General features: G+C 38.0%; 3 protein-coding genes across 6 annotated transcripts; 2 read left to right on the top strand and 1 right to left on the bottom strand.

Moving 5' to 3' along the window:
• Positions 1 to 206: 206 nt before the first annotated feature.
• hscb (HscB mitochondrial iron-sulfur cluster cochaperone) lies at positions 207 to 5,338 on the bottom strand. Of its 2 annotated transcripts, none has more exons than XM_010790929.1 (6): positions 4,822 to 5,338; positions 4,622 to 4,718; positions 2,250 to 2,339; positions 1,959 to 2,103; positions 778 to 825; positions 207 to 646 (listed from the first exon to the last, which is right to left on the bottom strand). In XM_010790929.1, the coding sequence occupies exons 1-6, from the start codon at positions 5,187 to 5,189 to the stop codon at positions 552 to 554; spliced, it is 843 nt and encodes a 280-aa protein (XP_010789231.1). In that variant the 5' UTR covers positions 5,190 to 5,338; the 3' UTR covers positions 207 to 551. The 2 variants fall into 2 exon arrangements, with proteins under 2 accessions (XP_010789231.1, XP_010789230.1); XM_010790928.1 differs by having other exon boundaries at positions 778 to 855; positions 4,822 to 5,274.
• Positions 5,339 to 5,375: 37 nt separating this feature from the next.
• Positions 5,376 to 14,984, top strand: LOC104962499 (volume-regulated anion channel subunit LRRC8A). 3 transcript variants are annotated; one of them, XM_010790930.1, is made up of 4 exons: positions 5,376 to 5,461; positions 6,087 to 6,211; positions 8,597 to 10,715; positions 10,882 to 14,984. In XM_010790930.1, exons 3-4 carry the CDS (start codon positions 8,604 to 8,606, stop codon positions 11,155 to 11,157), a joined length of 2,388 nt encoding a protein of 795 aa, XP_010789232.1. In that variant the 5' UTR covers positions 5,376 to 5,461; positions 6,087 to 6,211; positions 8,597 to 8,603; the 3' UTR covers positions 11,158 to 14,984. The 3 variants fall into 3 exon arrangements, with proteins under 3 accessions (XP_010789232.1, XP_010789234.1, XP_010789233.1); XM_010790932.1 differs by lacking the exon at positions 5,376 to 5,461 and adding an exon at positions 5,486 to 5,990; XM_010790931.1 differs by lacking the exons at positions 5,376 to 5,461; positions 6,087 to 6,211 and adding an exon at positions 6,801 to 6,875.
• Positions 14,985 to 15,382: 398 nt separating this feature from the next.
• Positions 15,383 to 17,425, top strand: ppil3 (peptidylprolyl isomerase (cyclophilin)-like 3). The gene is made up of 6 exons (XM_010790933.1): positions 15,383 to 15,446; positions 15,703 to 15,777; positions 16,246 to 16,339; positions 16,442 to 16,509; positions 16,604 to 16,722; positions 16,861 to 17,425. The coding sequence occupies exons 1-6, from the start codon at positions 15,444 to 15,446 to the stop codon at positions 16,985 to 16,987; spliced, it is 486 nt and encodes a 161-aa protein (XP_010789235.1). The 5' UTR covers positions 15,383 to 15,443; the 3' UTR covers positions 16,988 to 17,425.
• The last annotated feature ends 136 nt before the right edge of the window (positions 17,426 to 17,561 follow it).

Raw genomic sequence — 17,561 nt, 5'->3', positions numbered from 1 at the left:
ATAATTCAATAGGTTGTCTACCTCAATAAAGGACTTCCTTCTGGTCTCATATCCAGTTTGTACAACATGTCCTGCTCCTCTGCATGATAATTGTCAAGGTGTTATGTCTCCACCTAAAGGTGCCCAGAGGAACTGAATGACAGTCCCAAATGACAACATGCTGAACTGATAGGCAGGATAATCATATAAACACTCGGAGCAGCACATTTAATCAGGAGGTAATTATATATCTCTGTCATTTTTAATGATACATTAGGTACAAGAGGATATGATTAGGCTTGTGAAATTATTGGAATTCAAAGGAGATACTGTATACATCCAATTACACCCTCACATCTGAAGAGTTTTTAATAAAATAATATAAGATTAAGCACAAATCACCATTAATTCAGTTATGTATTATGCATAACAAGTAGTTTTATTATTACATTTGAATATTATATTTACATATTCCCATGACAAATGTACACTCACTTTTGTGTTTTTTACAAAACTTTGTGAACTAGTTTAAAATAAGGAAGAAAGTAATAGCGATTAAATAGGGGGTACAATTACATGAATTCAGAAAGTTTTTCCTTTACTTTCTCTTCAATGTTTGCAAAGTATTTCATTTGGGCAAGCAGGGCTTTGGCAGATTGAAGTTCTCCTGATAAGGAAAAAAGAGAGTGAAAAAGGAAGTTCAATAACTGACTCACTTAATTACTTTAAAAAAGCTTTGGCATAGACTACAAAACAAACTAAGGAATGAGTGGGAGGAAGAGAAAAATAATATAATACCTTTAAGGAGGGCAGCGTCTATTTCTTCTGTCAAGACTGCCTGTTTCCCTGAAAGTGAGGAGGAGACAAGTGCCAGTTCTGCATGTGTTGACAAGACAAGACACATATGGTGCTTTTTATTTGTACAAGCTAAAAAGCACTTTGTGAGCACCTGCTTCATTTGAAGTTATTCAAACCATATTGGAAAAATCAAAGAGTCATATTGTGTTAACACAGTTGGATGTGCCCACAATGTAGCACATGGATATGAGGACAATTGTGTTTGAAAAAAGTGACAAATTAAGCACAACCATGTAGACAGAAATTAATCTGTCAAGTATATTTTGTTCGCTTGTCTGATGTTTTCACCCTTGTTTTGCATTGTACATACATTCAGGAATATAGTACTACTTTTTAAAGGGGGCATGTTTTGTATCTGTTTCTACTAGAATATGCTTTAATCTCAAAAGAAACTATGTATTGTTTCATAGTTTCTGTTAGATTCCACCAATGTGAGGAGTCTTCTCTGATTGACTTGAGAGAAAAATATGGTGCACCTTTTCAAAGGTAATTATGAAGCCATTGGTGGAGTTATTCTAACTAACCTGCATGTCTCATTTAAAGAGGGGCCAAACCTTAATGGCTTGTTGAATTTCATGTTTTGTAATTTACGAAGCCCAATACCGACTGTTTTTTAAAATTTCACAGCTAGTTTCAAAATGTATTTATTAATGCTATATGCCCTTTTTGGTCAGCCATTAAGTGAATCTGTTGCTCTTTTGTATGGTAGTTTTTATCATTAATGGTGGAACCAACCATTCCATCCCTGGATTCAAATGTCCTGAGTTTGAAAACCAACAACGTGAGTTTGTTAGGTTGCACTGGAAAGAGATTCACCAGTTTCTTCAGGTGTGCTAGCTGTTGTATGAAACCAAACATATTGTGACCAGATCACACCAAATCCTTCACAACTGAAATATGAATCATAACAAGGAAACAAAGAAAATACTAAGAAAGTCTCAAGCAGGGAGCAGTTCAGCCAAAGGGGGATTTTATTAACTTTTACGTGCCTCGAGAGAGGCATCTGAAATAAATATATATATGTGATATTTCAGCACCAATTAGCCTGGAAGTCGTCCACCTGCGCTAATTTGTGAATCATGAGCACTAACTCATTAAATCGAACAGGCATATTTATTTACCTTTTGTGTGTTGGCCGATCTTATTGGCTTCCTCTGGAGTCTTAACTTCATCAAGCGCTTCATTTATCTCCATCAGCTCCATTAGAAACTCTGGATCAGCCCCGGAGTCTGTGCCCTCTTCGATAACCATTCCCTTCAGCTCCAGCTATAAACCACAAAGGGAGATCATCAACCTCAACAGCTCCTTCGCATGGAACGGTGTTTCTCAAGAAAAGGCGTCCAGACAGACAGAGCGAGCCATTATGAAAATAAACCATCCATTAGAAGTTAAGTCAGGGATTTAAAACTCACCATATAAAGGCCACGACTCAAAGGCTTAAGCAGTGTGTGGTAAGCTTTGTTCACAAGAGCGGAGTAGCTTTCTGAATACTCCTGTTCTTCCTGCAAAAGAGGGTTCTGTTTAGTTAAGAATGTTCAATCAATATTCATTCATTTTAAAAAAGGGGAAAGAAAATATGAGTAATTGGCATTTGCTGTGCATTCAGAACAACAAGCCGTTTCGTCATCCAGAGTTACATATCAAACTGTCACTAAACGGAATAACAGATGATATGTTTTACACCTTGTCATAACAATCTATACCACTGTCAATTTTTTAAACACCGAATCCTTGGTGATACTGACAATTAGGTGCATGACATACAGCTACTCCTTTGTTGTCGGGCAGTTTGGGACCCTTCAAGGGAAGCAGGTGTAAGTTTGACACGACAGACGTGTGGAAACAAGACAGGGAGGAAAACATCTTGGAAATGTTTGTCAGATCTGAGTACATTTTGCAGCTATCAGGGCTGTCAGCCCTTGTGAAAATCAATAGTCTAAAGCACTGGCCCATGGGCCCACCGTGTAGAGCTGTTTCTGTAATAACAACCAGTGCAGTAGGTGGCTGCCTTGTGGCCTTGTATAAGTAATGAGTTTTCTATATGTGATGAAGACCCACAAGGCTAGAAGATGTCTAATTAAGAAAAAATGGCCAGAGGTGCTAATAAATAAAACACAGTCAGTACAATATTGGACAGGTTGTGTGTGAATAAAGCATTTAGGCTCTACCTTTCCTCTCTCTGACATTCTGCTGAATATGAGTTTGGCTTTCATATAATTCATGACAACACTCTGCATTGTGTTTTCGCACCTGGGTGTACAGAATAAATTATTAGAAAAGCAAAACACGTTCGGTCTTCCTTCTGCTCATAATGCTTATTCTTCTAAACTGCCAGGCATCTTTTTTAATGATCCACAAGGGAGAAAGTGGATAATGTGAAAATCGAGTCAACCATTTACCACTTTGTAAAATAACCTTTAAACACATTCGACTTTAAACTGCTTAGATTTATTTGGAAAAGTCTTATTTCTTTTTGAGGCTTGAGGATTTAATGTGAAATGCCAGCCTAATTGTCTCATCGACTATGCATTTGGCTGGATGGGATTTCCACACAAGATTCTAGTGTTAGAAAAGTACACTTAGCTGCAAATCAAAAGTGGCAAATCAAAATTGATGGGGAAAAGACGAGGAGATGTTTTTCCCAGAGAGGAAGTGCTCCATCCATTCCAGATAAAAGGACAAACTAACATTAGATCTATTTCCTGTATTTTTCCTTCAGTGTCTTATGATAAAGCATCACCATGAGTTTGCTGTGTTCTTTTTATTGATGTTCTATATACGGCTGAGTTAACCTGACTTTTTGTCCTTAGTATAAGTCAAGCTACCAACAAATCCTGCCCATTTCCCATGTCTTTAATCTGCACTCCACAGGCTTTCTGTAAGAAATGTGTAGTCTTGTAACCAAAGGATAAATAACCTTGATGAAATCACGGTTACATAATTGTGGTTATTTTCTCTGACTTGAAAAAGCACCTTGACATTTTACTCACAGTCCTAGGTCTTTCGATCGAGTTGCTGCCATGACAGCCCCAACAAGCACTTCGAGATTTGTCTTGGCAGATGAGAAGCGCTATATAAAATTACATTTATTATTAATTTATTATTTACTTTCCGCAACTACAGAGCTTATTTTAGATATTTAATCCTTTCTCCTCCTTTCTTCCGATATCATGTTTTGTAGTGTTCCTTCGTTCTTTTCATTTGTTCGCAGAGGCGGGAGAAGTACTCAGATCTTGTACTTAAGTCAAAATAGGAATTTGTAGGAAGGAATACTCCCTTACAAGTAAAAGTCCTGCATTCAAAATGTAACTGAAGTAAAAGTACAGAAGTATTCCATCAAAATATACTTAAAGTACCAAAAGTAAAAGTACTCATTATGCAGATTGGTCCATTTCAGAATAATATATATGTTATGTTTTGATTACCTGGTTTGCATACTGCAGGGTAGCTTGTGAATGTTACTCAAGGTGTGACTAACGTCTTATTTAAGTGTTTTTGATAATATTTCACATCATTAATCCAAATCTGAAAAGTAACTAAAGGATTGTAGAGGAGTAGAAGTACAAAGAAGCATGCAATGTAAATACTCAAGTAAAGTACCTCAAAATTGTACTTTGTACAGGCTACTTGAGTAAATGTACGTGTTACTTTACAACGCTGTTTGTTCGACTTTCACATTGCTAAAAAAAAACATCTTTCTAATTTTTCAAGAATGTCTCCCTTGACCAACTCATCATGAATCATACTAACAGAACACAATCACTCCTCACATTCACGTGCCTACCACAGATTTCTGGCTGAAGTTGTCTGGATGCAGAGAACGCTGGAGATGCAAGTATCTTTTCTGCAGCTTGTGTGTGTCCAGTGAGAATTTGTAGTCACTGAAAAGAGGCAACACATGGTGACACGAAATGTTTTGCTCACAGGCTGACATGAGTAAGATAGCAGCCTAGCAGGCAATGATATACGAGACTAGATACTCACCAATCCATGATGTTAAATAATGATGTGTCTTCTTCTGGGGGCTGGACTGCTTTGCATGTCATGCAAAAGAATGCAGGTGTTTGGTCGAGAGGCTGTTTGCAATTCCAGCAGTTCAGTTTGAATTGACCTGTGCAGTAATTCCTGGGTGAACTGGCTGCATATGTCGAGTATTGTAGCTTTCTTTCATTTCCCGTCGGTTTGAGGTTATTTTGTCTTTGCCATGTGTCCTTCTTTGGGAAGTTGTTTGACACACAATGTGCTGAACATGTAACAGTTTTATTAACAGTCTGTCGGTTTGTCATCAGCCAGTTTGGGTGCAGTAAAGCCCGGAATGGGCACACAATCCGTAAAGAGTTGTATGACAACATTTCCAAAATTAGGAGCTGATTTCCAGTCTATCAAAACACAAGATATTAACCTTGCAGTTAAAACCATAACAAATCTCCCCCAGAAAGAGAGCGGAAAGGCGTTCTTCTTCTACGTTTGTTATAATCACCACACTGCCATCCGTCGTCTTGGCGGAAGTGCTGCCTGGAAAAAACAACACATAGCTAGCGCAGCTGTTAGCAAAAGCTTAAGAAATGTGTTAGCAACTATTGATATTAAAGTAGGGTTGGATTTGACCGCAGCATACCACATAGTAAGTTGAACATCATAGCAGTTTGAAATACGTGTTAGCAACATGTCGCTGTCATATTAACTGCAACGTAGGACGGCATGTAAACTTCCCAAGACAGAGATAAAGCCGGTGTTCAACATAGCTCATTAGCTAACAGCAGGCTAGCTTAGTTTGCTAACGTGTTTTTACATCAAACAATGTTCTTGCTTGCGTCCGTGATGATACGTAGTTTGTTGTCACATACCATTCAAAGCTACCAAAGACAGCTGGCCACGCTATTTATTTGTATATGGTCAAACAAATCATCCGGTTTTAACTTTTTGTTAAAAAGTGCTTGCTCAGCTAACATTACCTAGCCAGATGACAAAGACGCCCCATGCTAATATTACGAGCGATGAAGATATTCAATAAATCCATGTAAATGTATAAGTATATCTATCTGACAACACAAATATCACTGACACGATACATTGCACAGTTAAGAGTACACGCAATGTACTGTAAAGTATTTTTTAAACATAACTTGGATTAGTAGTACGCATGCATGCAGGTAACTTTCTGTACACCTTTTGCCTTAGCTTGTCACTCCCAAGTTAGGGACTCCCACAGATAGGACGAAATTAACATCTACCATTGTCCTTTTCAGGTATCTATTCACCCCCATGGCTATGGGAGAGGCAATGGTCCATGAAGAGTTTTGGTTACACACAGAGTGGCTTGTCCACCAAGATCATCAGCAGGCACTGGAGCACAGATAACACCTCCAAACTGGTGAGTATTTTATTTAGTGAGTGTGCTTGTTGTGCTTCATCATCTAACCATACTTCTAGAACACACCAATGTAATAGTTATGTGTGCTTAAGTGTCTCTGAACTGTGGCCAGGGTAAATATGCCTATTTGGCCCAGGATCAGACAAGGCGTCCCGACCCCTCGCCTTTATAGTTCCCTAACAAAGTACAGGCTCTGATGAATGCCAACTCCAGACTCTTGTTGTGTATGTGTAGGTGTGTGTTTTGGGGGGCTGTGGGAGTGCAAAAGTTGACGGTGAAGTATTCCAGAGAGACACTAGTTGGAGACAGCAGCTTCTCTAAGGTAAACAGGATCTCGTCCTGAAGGTCGAGGGAGGTGCTTCTCAAGGCCCCCACAGACAATACATTGGGTATTATTAACGGAAATGGCTAAGAATAGAGAGCAAGGGAGAAAGGTGGCTCATCTGGCGGCCGTGTTGTTTGGGTTAAACAAGCCAAAACGGAACATCATCTTTAGAAGAGTGACTTCTCAAGCTTAAACTCTGGGTGTGTCAAACTCACACAGGGCTAGGAGTTGATATGGGGCTCTTTCTCTTTCTCTGATGTGCAGCAGCCAAACAGGTTGTGTTGTGGATCGCTCATGACTGTTTACGAATGGATTTGCTGTGTTTTACGTTACGGATTTGTAAGTAGAACCTATTTTTCCGAGTTCATTAAAAGCCTTTTTATCTATCCTTACACATAAATTATGTTTTTCAGATTTTCTTTTCTTTGGATTGGTTATATTTTATACCAAAAACAACATTAGTGTTGTTGCATTTGGGCCATGTTTGATGACAGGCCCCAGTATAAGTAACTTTATTCAACATCATGTTGATATAATCATAAAAATACATTTTCTGGAACATTCATAAACATGGTTATTGGATAGAATTACTAAACATAAATATTATTACATTGCCCCAGCCCTAGTTGGTATTGGATCAGAGCAACCTTACTAAAACATAATATATTGGCACTATGATGACTGATTGTTATTGTGCAAGAATATCATTTCAAAGGCTAAAAAGTAACTTAACCTTTGAATGGGTATTCAGTAGTGTTGATGGATTGAGTTCCAAATCTTGTCTGTTCAGTTCAAAGTAAATGCATTTTTATTTAGTGTGTTATAAATATGCCTGCTACCTGCTGAAACCATTGCAATTGAATTTAGCTATTGGCTAATCTTGGAGAAAGGAGAATTATATGAAGGCAGCTTTCGTCACAAACTAACCCTTGCTGTTATTGCACATTTTTTACTTTAAACAACAGTTTCATACCAGACTTTCGCAATTGATGCATCCCGTAACAAAATTATAACAATAGTCTGTATTAAAGCACGGTGGAAGTGGCAAAGTAGTTAGCTAACTATCCAGCGGCCTAATAAGTGAAATAGAATATCCACATCAATTATGTTCACATTATATGAAAGCACATTTCTGTTCACAGACAATTATTATTATTCATTAACACTTTATTCTCCAGATTTTGTAATGTTCTGCTGCTTTAATTCCAACTTCAAAGGAAAGAGAGAAAAGGCTTGTGCTTTAGTGTAATACTACACTGGTTAAAGTAATTAGCCAATGATAGAGGTGACTGGGCCAATTCCATCCAAGTACTGCTAATGTTGATACTTATTTGTTCACTTTCTAGAGGACTTTTTCTTTAAATTAGAGTAAAGGCACCATTACAACTGACAGCTTTGAATATCTCTAAGTATCAGAACAATTTTTTTTTCATTAGTTTAGGTGACATAAACAGCACCAGAAAAATAAATATACAAAACAGATGCACAGGTTATTCTTCATTAAGCTAATATGAAAGGATTGTTCTGTTAAATTAATCATTTATTATATGCACACTCTGCATGTACTTTCAAGACAACATGTGCGAGATTCGTTTTTTTCTTCATACATTATTTACCTTAATCTTATAGGGAATAAAGTGAAATGTAGACAAATTGACTTTATGTTTTATCAATAGCTGGTTTGCCATTTGGCCATGTCCACTATGACACCCCATATGAAACAAAGATTGATTGTGTCGGTTTAAAGAACGTTAAATCAATAACATGTTGACTCTGTAAGGTCATTAAGGCAGTTGTTTGTCACAACAGTCTCTATTTCATTATTCCTGGCAGATTTTTGGCAAATGAGTTGTCTGCAATGTTCTGATGTATGACATTGTTAGTTAGTATTGACTTGTGGGCTTGATATTGTGTAGTGGTTCAGGTAAGGGCTGTTTAAAGATTAGGCCGTAGGAGCTTTTTCTTTTTACTAGTGTTCTGTTATTTGACAAGGCATTGTAATTCAGTACAGCACTGTCCTCTGTTATGAATATGTCCTCAATTTTTCTCCCCCACCACAGATTAACCATGATCCCCATCACTGAGCTTCGGTACTTTGTGGACACACAGCCGGCATACCGCATCCTGAAACCATGGTGGGATGTGTTCACAGACTACATCTCCATTGTTATGCTAATGATTTCGGTGTTTGGGGGGACACTGCAGGTCACCCAGGACAAGATGATCTGCCTGCCCTGCAAATGGGTGGTCAATGAGACCTGCAAAAAGAACTTCACTGCTACCCTCTCCGAATCATTGTTCACGGAACCCAAAGGAATCCAGTATGATCTTGATCGCCACCAGTACAACTATGTGGATGCTGTGTGCTATGAGAATAGACTGCACTGGTTTGCCAAGTATTTTCCTTACCTAGTATTACTCCACACTCTTATTTTCCTAGCTTGCAGCAACTTTTGGTTTAAGTTTCCACGGACAAGTTCCAAACTAGAGCACTTTGTGTCCATCTTGCTGAAATGCTTTGACTCTCCATGGACGACGAGGGCACTGTCGGAGACAGTGGTTGAAGAGAGTGACCCAAAACCAATGAAAATGAACGGCTCAATGGACCACAAGGAGTCCGTTATCAGTGAGGATGTCGAAGCAAGTGTTCCTATGCTCCAAAGGACAAAAACACGCTTTGAGCAGGGCATTGTAGATAGAACAGAAACTGGGGTTTTGGACAAGAAAGAGGGTGAACAGGCAAAAGCCTTGTTCGAAAAAGTCAAGAAGTTCCGAATACACGTTGAGGAAGGAGACATCGTGTACAGACTGTACATCCGTCAGACTATCATCAAAGTCATCAAGTTTATATTTATAATCTGCTATACAGGGTATTATGTGCATGACATTAAGTTCAGTGTTGACTGTTCAGTAAATATAGAGAGCCTGACCGGTTACAGTGTGTACCGTTGTGCCCACCCGTTGGCTACACTTTTTAAAATCCTAGCCTGTTTCTACATTAGCTTAGTAATGGTGTATGGTTTTATCTGCATGTACACGCTTTGCTGGATGCTTCGGCGTTCTCTCAAGAAGTATTCCTTTGAGTCGATACGGGAAGAGAGCAGCTACAGTGACATACCAGATGTTAAGAATGACTTTGCATTCATGATGCACATGATCGATCAGTACGACCCTCTGTATTCTAAACGATTCGCTGTCTTCCTCTCGGAAGTCAGCGAGAATAAGTTGAGGCAACTTAACCTCAACAATGAGTGGACACTAGACAAGCTCCGGCAGAGGATTACCAAGAACTCTCAGGAGAAGTTGGAGTTGCACCTTTTCATGCTAAGTGGCATCCCGGACACAGTCTTTGACCTGATGGAGCTGGAGGTTCTTAAACTGGAGCTCATCCCCGATGTCACCATCCCGCCGATCATCGCCCAGCTGATCAACCTGCGAGAGATGTGGCTGTACCACACACCGGCCAAAATCGAAGCTCCTGCTTTGGCGTTTTTGCGAGAGAACTTGAAGTCCCTGCACATCAAGTTCACTGACATCAAAGAGATTCCTTTATGGATCTACAGTCTGAAGAACCTCAGCGAGCTTCACCTGACAGGGAATCTCAGCGCCGAGAACAACCGCTACATTGTCATTGATGGGCTTCGGGAGCTCAAGAGGCTCAAAGTTCTCCGTCTAAAGAGCAATCTCACCAAGCTACCTCAGGTGGTGACCGATGTGGGCATGCACCTCCAGAAGCTTTCTGTCAATAATGAAGGCACCAAGCTGATGGTGCTCAACAGCTTGAAGAAGATGGTTAACCTGACAGAGCTGGAGCTCATTCGCTGTGACCTAGAACGCATACCACACTCAATCTTCAGCTTGCACAACTTACAGGAGATCGATTTGAAAGACAACAACCTTAAGACCATCGAGGAGATCATCAGCTTCCAGCACCTTCATCGGCTAGTCTGCCTTAAGCTCTGGTACAACCAGATTGCCTATATCCCCATCCAGATTGGCACACTGACCAACCTTGAGAAACTTTACCTGAACAGAAACAAGATCGAGAAGATGCCCAGCCAGTTGTTTTATTGCCGCAAGCTGCGCTTCTTGGACCTGAGTCATAACAACCTGAACTATATCCCGGCAGACATTGGCTTCCTCCAGAATCTCCAGTACCTGGCAGTGACCGCTAACAGGGTGAGTACTTTAATAATCAATGTGATCCATTTATATCTTTTTTTAAATTTGACATGTTTTAAATTATATTATGGCTTGTTTGCTGCTGGAAAATGTTTGAAGTTACAAGTTCTAAAACCTCTCCGTTTCTATCCTATCACAACCCCTTCCTCACTTAAAAACATAGATCGAGAGCCTGCCTAATGAGCTGTTCCAGTGCAAAAAGCTTCGCACTTTGAACTTGGGAAACAACTGCCTGCAGTCCTTGCCATCGCGGTTTGGAGAACTGACCGGGCTGACACAGCTCGAACTGAGAGGAAACCGTCTGGAGTGTCTGCCCGTGGAGCTGGCCGAGTGCCGACAGCTAAAGAGAACCGGCCTCGTGGTGGAGGAGGACCTCTTCAACACCCTGCCCACGGAGGTCAAGGAACAGTTATGGAAAAGTGACAAAGAACAGGCTTGAACTGTGGCTGTGAGATAAAATGGATACTGTCCGAGTGGGACCTGACACAGGCTGTAATGCCTATACTGTCCCCGAAGGCTTGTTGCAGCAGACAAGAGTACTGCTGCAGTGTACTGCCAGTAAGGTTGGGTATCAAGAACCAGTGACAAGTAAGCATAATCAAAATATTGATGGCTTCAGGTTGTTATCTTAATTCATGACTGTGCAGTTGAGTTTCCTTCCTTTACAAACAACCCCTCAGGCCTCCACATAACAACCCAGTGATGATGCTTTCCAGCAGTAATGTAGCAGTGGCATTATGAACAGCAAGATTAGTGTACACGTTATGCATTTCAGGTATGGTGGATCATTTAAGTATGAAAAACTCTGGGCAAACCTAAAGGCAGTTCCCACCGCTCAGTGTCTATAATATCAGACTTTGTTTAATCAAGATAGAATACACAAATTGTCCATTTCCCAATTAACTTGGTAGAAGGGTGTGGCATGGACCAAAAGGAATATTTTGTTTTATTTTTCACTTTTTGGATATTTTCCAGATGGGGAAATAAACCCTTTGCCGCGGTCTGCGCTCTCCGGTTATCCATTTAGTTAATCTTGAAATCATGACAAGATGGAGGCTTTTTTATTCTTTTATGGAAAAACAATTAAATGTTTCACTTATAATATCTTACAAGTCTTTCGATCAAAGAAACAGATTTGATATAGTCTTGCTAATTGTTGAAATAATGAAAGTTTAGGGATTCAGGGGTGCATTTCTTAATGTGGAAGGGTCACTCAGTCAACAGTCACTTATGTTGTTGAGACTGAGGATTTGCCTTTGATTGGCCTGAGTCTTGGTACCAGCACAACATGTGGTATTAAACTACACTAAACACTAAAAATTGCAATCGTACATGGAGCCAGTTTACGTGCGGGGGGGTTGAAGATGGCCACTTTTTGCAGAAAGTTGTGTAATGTGTTTGACCTAGCACTAACAAAATCAGTTATTCTACTTAATGCAAACTAATTGACTAGCATTACAAGATAGCCCTCCCATAAAAGGACATTTGTGGAGCCTCTCATCGACGAGCAGATACCCAACCCTATCTGCCAGTATACTGCTCAGTGGGAACAACATCCATTTCATGGTTATGCTGCATCCACATTGTTTGTAAGTAATTGCACAGAACAAAACGAACCAATCTTAGGAACATGCTGAAGATGTTTTGAATGAGATTAGTTATCTCTGCATCAAAATCATTTGAATGAGGTTTATACAGGATGACACTATATTGACATTGAAAAGAGCCACCAAGTATTAGTGATGTGCTTAAAATAGAAGCAGATGCTTACCTGAAACACTAGACTAGTTTATTTCTCTTTCTGTTGTGGGTATGACGCATATATCCACTGGCATGCCCTGATAGTTGAGATTTATGCAGATAGCAAGTTCATTTCCAAACATCTCCTAAAATCACCTGGCCTTACATTTATTTTAATTTGTTATAACAGTGTAAGTGTGTAGTTATTCTTTTAATTAAATGTCACTGAATTGCATCATTCAAAACACATTGCAATATTCAGTGTAGATGTTTCCCCTGCAGTTACATTACATATTTAATCTAAAGCTATTGAAACTGCTATATTGGATGAAAATGTAATAACCAGTTATTTGTGTGAAAGAACAATGCAATAAGGTCCAAAAGGCCATTTCTGAAACTTCATTTCTGTGTTACCTTTGAGCTTCTACCTCAAAAAGCTTAACACTTTAATAAACAAGATACATTCCACCAGATGTAAAGATAAATTATAGTTTCTACAAATTCATCCTACATATTGGCAAGAAATATTAAATGGCAGTTACCCGTTCACATGATTTTCTTCCTGAACCATTTCTGTTATGTTTTGTTGAGACATCTGCAGGGTGATGTTTTTTTTGTATTTCATCACTTTCTTTTCCTTTCCTCTCTGTGACCATACTTGACTCCAGGAATCAAGTTTGGCAGATAAAAGATACATATGTTGTCTCAATGTTTTGGTGACACGTTATAAGAAACTAAGTTTGATTTAGATTTGAATTAAATTAACTATTTATGCCAGGCATTTGTATTGTGTATCATATGGAAACCCATCTTCACCAGGTAGAAGTAATATCCTATTTTGTTTAATGTTCATCAATGGGTTGTTTAAAATTGAACTCAAAGTAAGTCCTGGGTTGCCACCATCTAGAAAGTAAAATAATATTATTTTGTCATTGATTGGACATAACTTGGTGTCATAATCTGTTGATTTATATTATTCATAGTTATGGGAAATATTTTTCATTATTATTGTATGTTTTGTCCTGTCATGCATGGGCCTCCATACTTTTCAGCTCTAACCAAATTTTTTTTCAAATGTTCTGGTTTCAACGTTTGTGGACTTTTTGAGAAATGTTTAAAACTTTTTGCCTGATAATGACTTTTCTGCAATTGTGTTTTGCCACAGTAAGCAGCACCTTGCTAACAATGCTAAAAACAAGATCAATGCACAGCTCTGACGCAGCAAAGCACACAATACGGGCTCTTATGTATACCCCGAGAACAAAATATTAAATCAGTTTTTGTTTTAATAAACCTAACTGCAAAGAAAACCTGGAGAGTAGCAATATACAGTAACATAACTGCATTGAAAAGCATAGGAATACTTTAAACTATGTACATTTATTTAATTAACATGTTTCACTATGCGATATTGTGCAATATTGCCTTCATTTAAACTATGTCATAGTAAGTGATGTAGTACTGTAATGTGCATTCTTTTTCCCTGCTTTTGCACTATAGCATCTCTCCCACATGTTAACGCAAATACAAACGATGGTATACAACTTCAAGTATACAACACATGTTTTCTGATTATTCTATATGGAAAGGTTTGACTAAATAACTGCCAGTCATAAGATTGAAATGATATTAGATAGGTATTTCACATTTTATTTGAAAGTATTTCCCTTTACGTCACAGCTGGAGCATTTTAAATAGCACACTCAGCAATACACCACAGACTAAGACAATCAACTACTCAATGTGAAGTGTTTCAGTGAGTACTGCAAGTAAAGGGTCAGTACATTAAAAGGATTTGTGTAGGTTGCTAGGAACATTTTATAGATTAGCTTTTGATCTCATTGTTAATATTTTGTTCTGTCTTTCCCTCCTTTTTTATGATTTTGATTAATATTATTTTTTTCATTTTGACAGCTATTAGTATTATACATTATAACTAAATTTCTCAGGAAGCCAGCTAGTACTCACTTCTTTTTTGAGTTAATTGCCTATTTTTGATTACACCTGGTATTTTTTAAATTAATTTAAACAATTGTTTTATACAGTTAAAGTTTTATATGCATTTCTATACATTCTTTTTCTAGTTTGGTGTATTTAATATTGACTGCTGGCTCAAACTAAATGTTTGTGTTTTTCAAGACACTTGGTTTAACGTTGATTCTGTGTTTTCCTCAATGACCATTTACAAAGTGAGCTGTAGTGTTTCAGAACGATGAGTTATTCATGGTTAGCATGGATGAAGTGTGTATGATAGTGTTATCCATGTGTATGTATGTATGTTGGCGTGATAAGACCCTCACTCCACGATGTTCATCTCTTAAATGCAATGTTCTTGGGTACAAATTATTTTTTTCAATGTTTCCCAACTCTAATCTAATCCTTAATTTTTCTTTAATAAGAAATGTCATCAGTGTATCGGTATTGACAAGAATGATGTTACAGTGAGTGTTCTGTTTGAGCATGTGTCCCATCATCTCCTACACCGCATCCCCTCCAAATAAAACGAAATAAAGTTGGTTGACCTAATTTGTCCTTGTGTCTTTTGGGGAAACTTTTAAATGTTGTGAATATTGATTCTCTCGTATTTTGGTATTTCAATATTTTTGTTGGGTAAAGAATATTTTTTAACATTAAATATATCAGGCTCTTTTTGCCTTTTTTTTTTTGCTTATTATATTTAACCAATGTATCCAATTATAAATCTTAACATTCTCAAATAGAGAAATACTAAAAAAAAAAACGACTATAGAGTGCCCGGAATCTTTGGGCAAGCCATTCATTTTGGCACAGCATCAACATTATATTATGGTTATAGGGTCACACCTACATCATATAAATAGGCCATAATAATAGTAACCGTCGTTTTGCCAGGTGTATGTCCTTTTAAATTGACCGTAAATTAATTGCGGAACCATTCATTGCAGGGCTCTTGCTCCCAGACGGACATGTTTCTCGACACACTTGTTCAAAGACGCACCGTTTACAATGGTACGTTTGATTGTGAACTTTTCCAGTAGATTTTTCAACATAGAAAATAACATATGTGTTTGAAAAATTATCAACGAAAAATGTGTTTTAACGTCTGTTAGGAGCCAGTCCAGAAACGTACTTTTTTATAATGAAAATGTGCTTATTTTGCGTTTTTGGCTAACAGGCTAAGCTAGCTAGCTAACACGAACGAACGAACTTTTAACCGTGCCTGTTAAAAGTTTTAATGATTTTGTTTACTTTGTAATTGCTACAGGCTGTCACCTTTCAAACGGATCTAGGGGAAATTAAAATTGAATTGTTTTGTGAACGGGCACCAAAATCATGTGAGGTAAGTCAATAACATTACAGTTAGCATGACATGCTCCTAGGCTCCTGTTTCTGTCCATTCAGAAGTAAAAGGCTTTGAAAGTCAACTAGCACAAACTGGAGACGTGCTACAAATGCGTTAATTAAATGCATTTAAGTCCTATTATTGTTAGGTAAACTGTACCGTAGAGTAAATACTGGCAGCTTAATGCATACAAAATAAATATATCCTAATGTATTACTTGATTAATATTGTTATTCATAACCTGACTTCAAAGTAACAAGTAACTAATTTTGGCAAAACTAAAGATGTACAGTACAAATGTAAATATTTTTCTAAAAGTAATACAAAAATGAAACCGTAAGGTACCTTTTTTTTATTGTGTAAATAAAAATGCTACTGTAATGATTGAAGGCCTAAACAGTAATTTACATATATTTTCCACAAAGCAGTCATCAAATATTCTAACCTATGTTTGACTATTTACAGAACTTTCTTGCTTTGTGTGCCAGTGGATTCTACAACGGCAGTCTCTTCCACCGAAACATTAAAGGTTTCATGGTTCAAACTGGTGATCCTACAGGTAAGGTGTTGTTGTGCATGTGCTGCAATTTAACATAGAAATGTCAGAATTCATTCCTCACTTCTTCTTCTTTATTCTCTGTATTTTCATTAAACCATTCAGGCACAGGCAAAGGAGGAACAAGTATATGGGGTCGCAAATTTGACGACGAGTACAGTGAACATCTTAAAGTGAGTACTACTCTGGTAGCTTTTCACATCAGGGGAGCAAGTTTAACCTTTATCAGGGCTTAGTCTTAAACATCTTTTGTTTTTTTTATTCCAGCATAATGTCAGAGGAGTCGTCTCAATGGCTAACAATGGCCCCAACACAAATGGCTCCCAGTTTTTCTTCACATATGCTAAACAGCCCCATCTGGACATGAAGTACACCGTGTTTGGAAAGTATGCAACTTTTTTGAAGTGTTTTGAGAGAATGATTGTTGAAACTTGTTTTGACACCTGGTTAATGTGCTTGACAGTTACAGATTAATTAGAATATAACTCATAATGGCAGCTGATCATACTCTTTTCAACATGTAGAATAATCGATGGCCTTGAGACCCTGGATGAACTGGAGAAGCTGCCTGTCAATGAAAAGACGTTCCGACCACTGACTGAAACCCGGATAAAGGATGTGACCATACATGCCAACCCTTTTGCTGGATAGCTGAAAGCTTTCTCCTCAAATATGCTAATAGGCCTTTAACACAAACTTGGACTCTGAAATGTCCCCTGAGCCTATTTATACAGGGTGTCGTACATTGCCAAAGTTAATTTATAACTTTCCAGACAAGGAAGTTGAGGGCTGTAAACTGAGTAGTACTCCATTTTGAATCCAGAAGACAAATGTTAGGCTATGCCATCCAATTTATAGCTAGGCATGATTATGATTTTTAAGAAATGGTTTGCATTCCTTGCATGTGACAAAGCCGCTGTAAAGAAGAGTTATAGATTGTTTAACCGTAACACATTCAGAATTCAGTCCAAAAGGTAAACATGCCTGGCTTTGTTCTTCACTGATATACAGATTTGAATCTTTTTTTTCTTGATGGGCTATGTAAATAATTGTTTAATGTTTTGTACTGAATAAATCTTTTATAGTTGATATGTTTTTCCATAATTTCAAAAACAATTTCTGCATGCATAACTGTTCAAATGTCACCGTCTAAAAGTCAAGAGGCTGAAGTTGTTGGTTGTCAGTTATACATTTGTATTTGTATTGAAAAAAAACATCCAAATTT

Source organism: Notothenia coriiceps, unplaced genomic scaffold (genome assembly GCF_000735185.1).
Source record: "Notothenia coriiceps isolate Sejong01 unplaced genomic scaffold, NC01 NC01_scaffold00034933, whole genome shotgun sequence".
Classification (NCBI taxonomy): Eukaryota; Metazoa; Chordata; class Actinopteri; order Perciformes; family Nototheniidae; genus Notothenia; species Notothenia coriiceps.
Note: the sequence above shows the minus strand (reverse complement) of the source record. Positions and strands in the feature narration are given on the sequence as shown.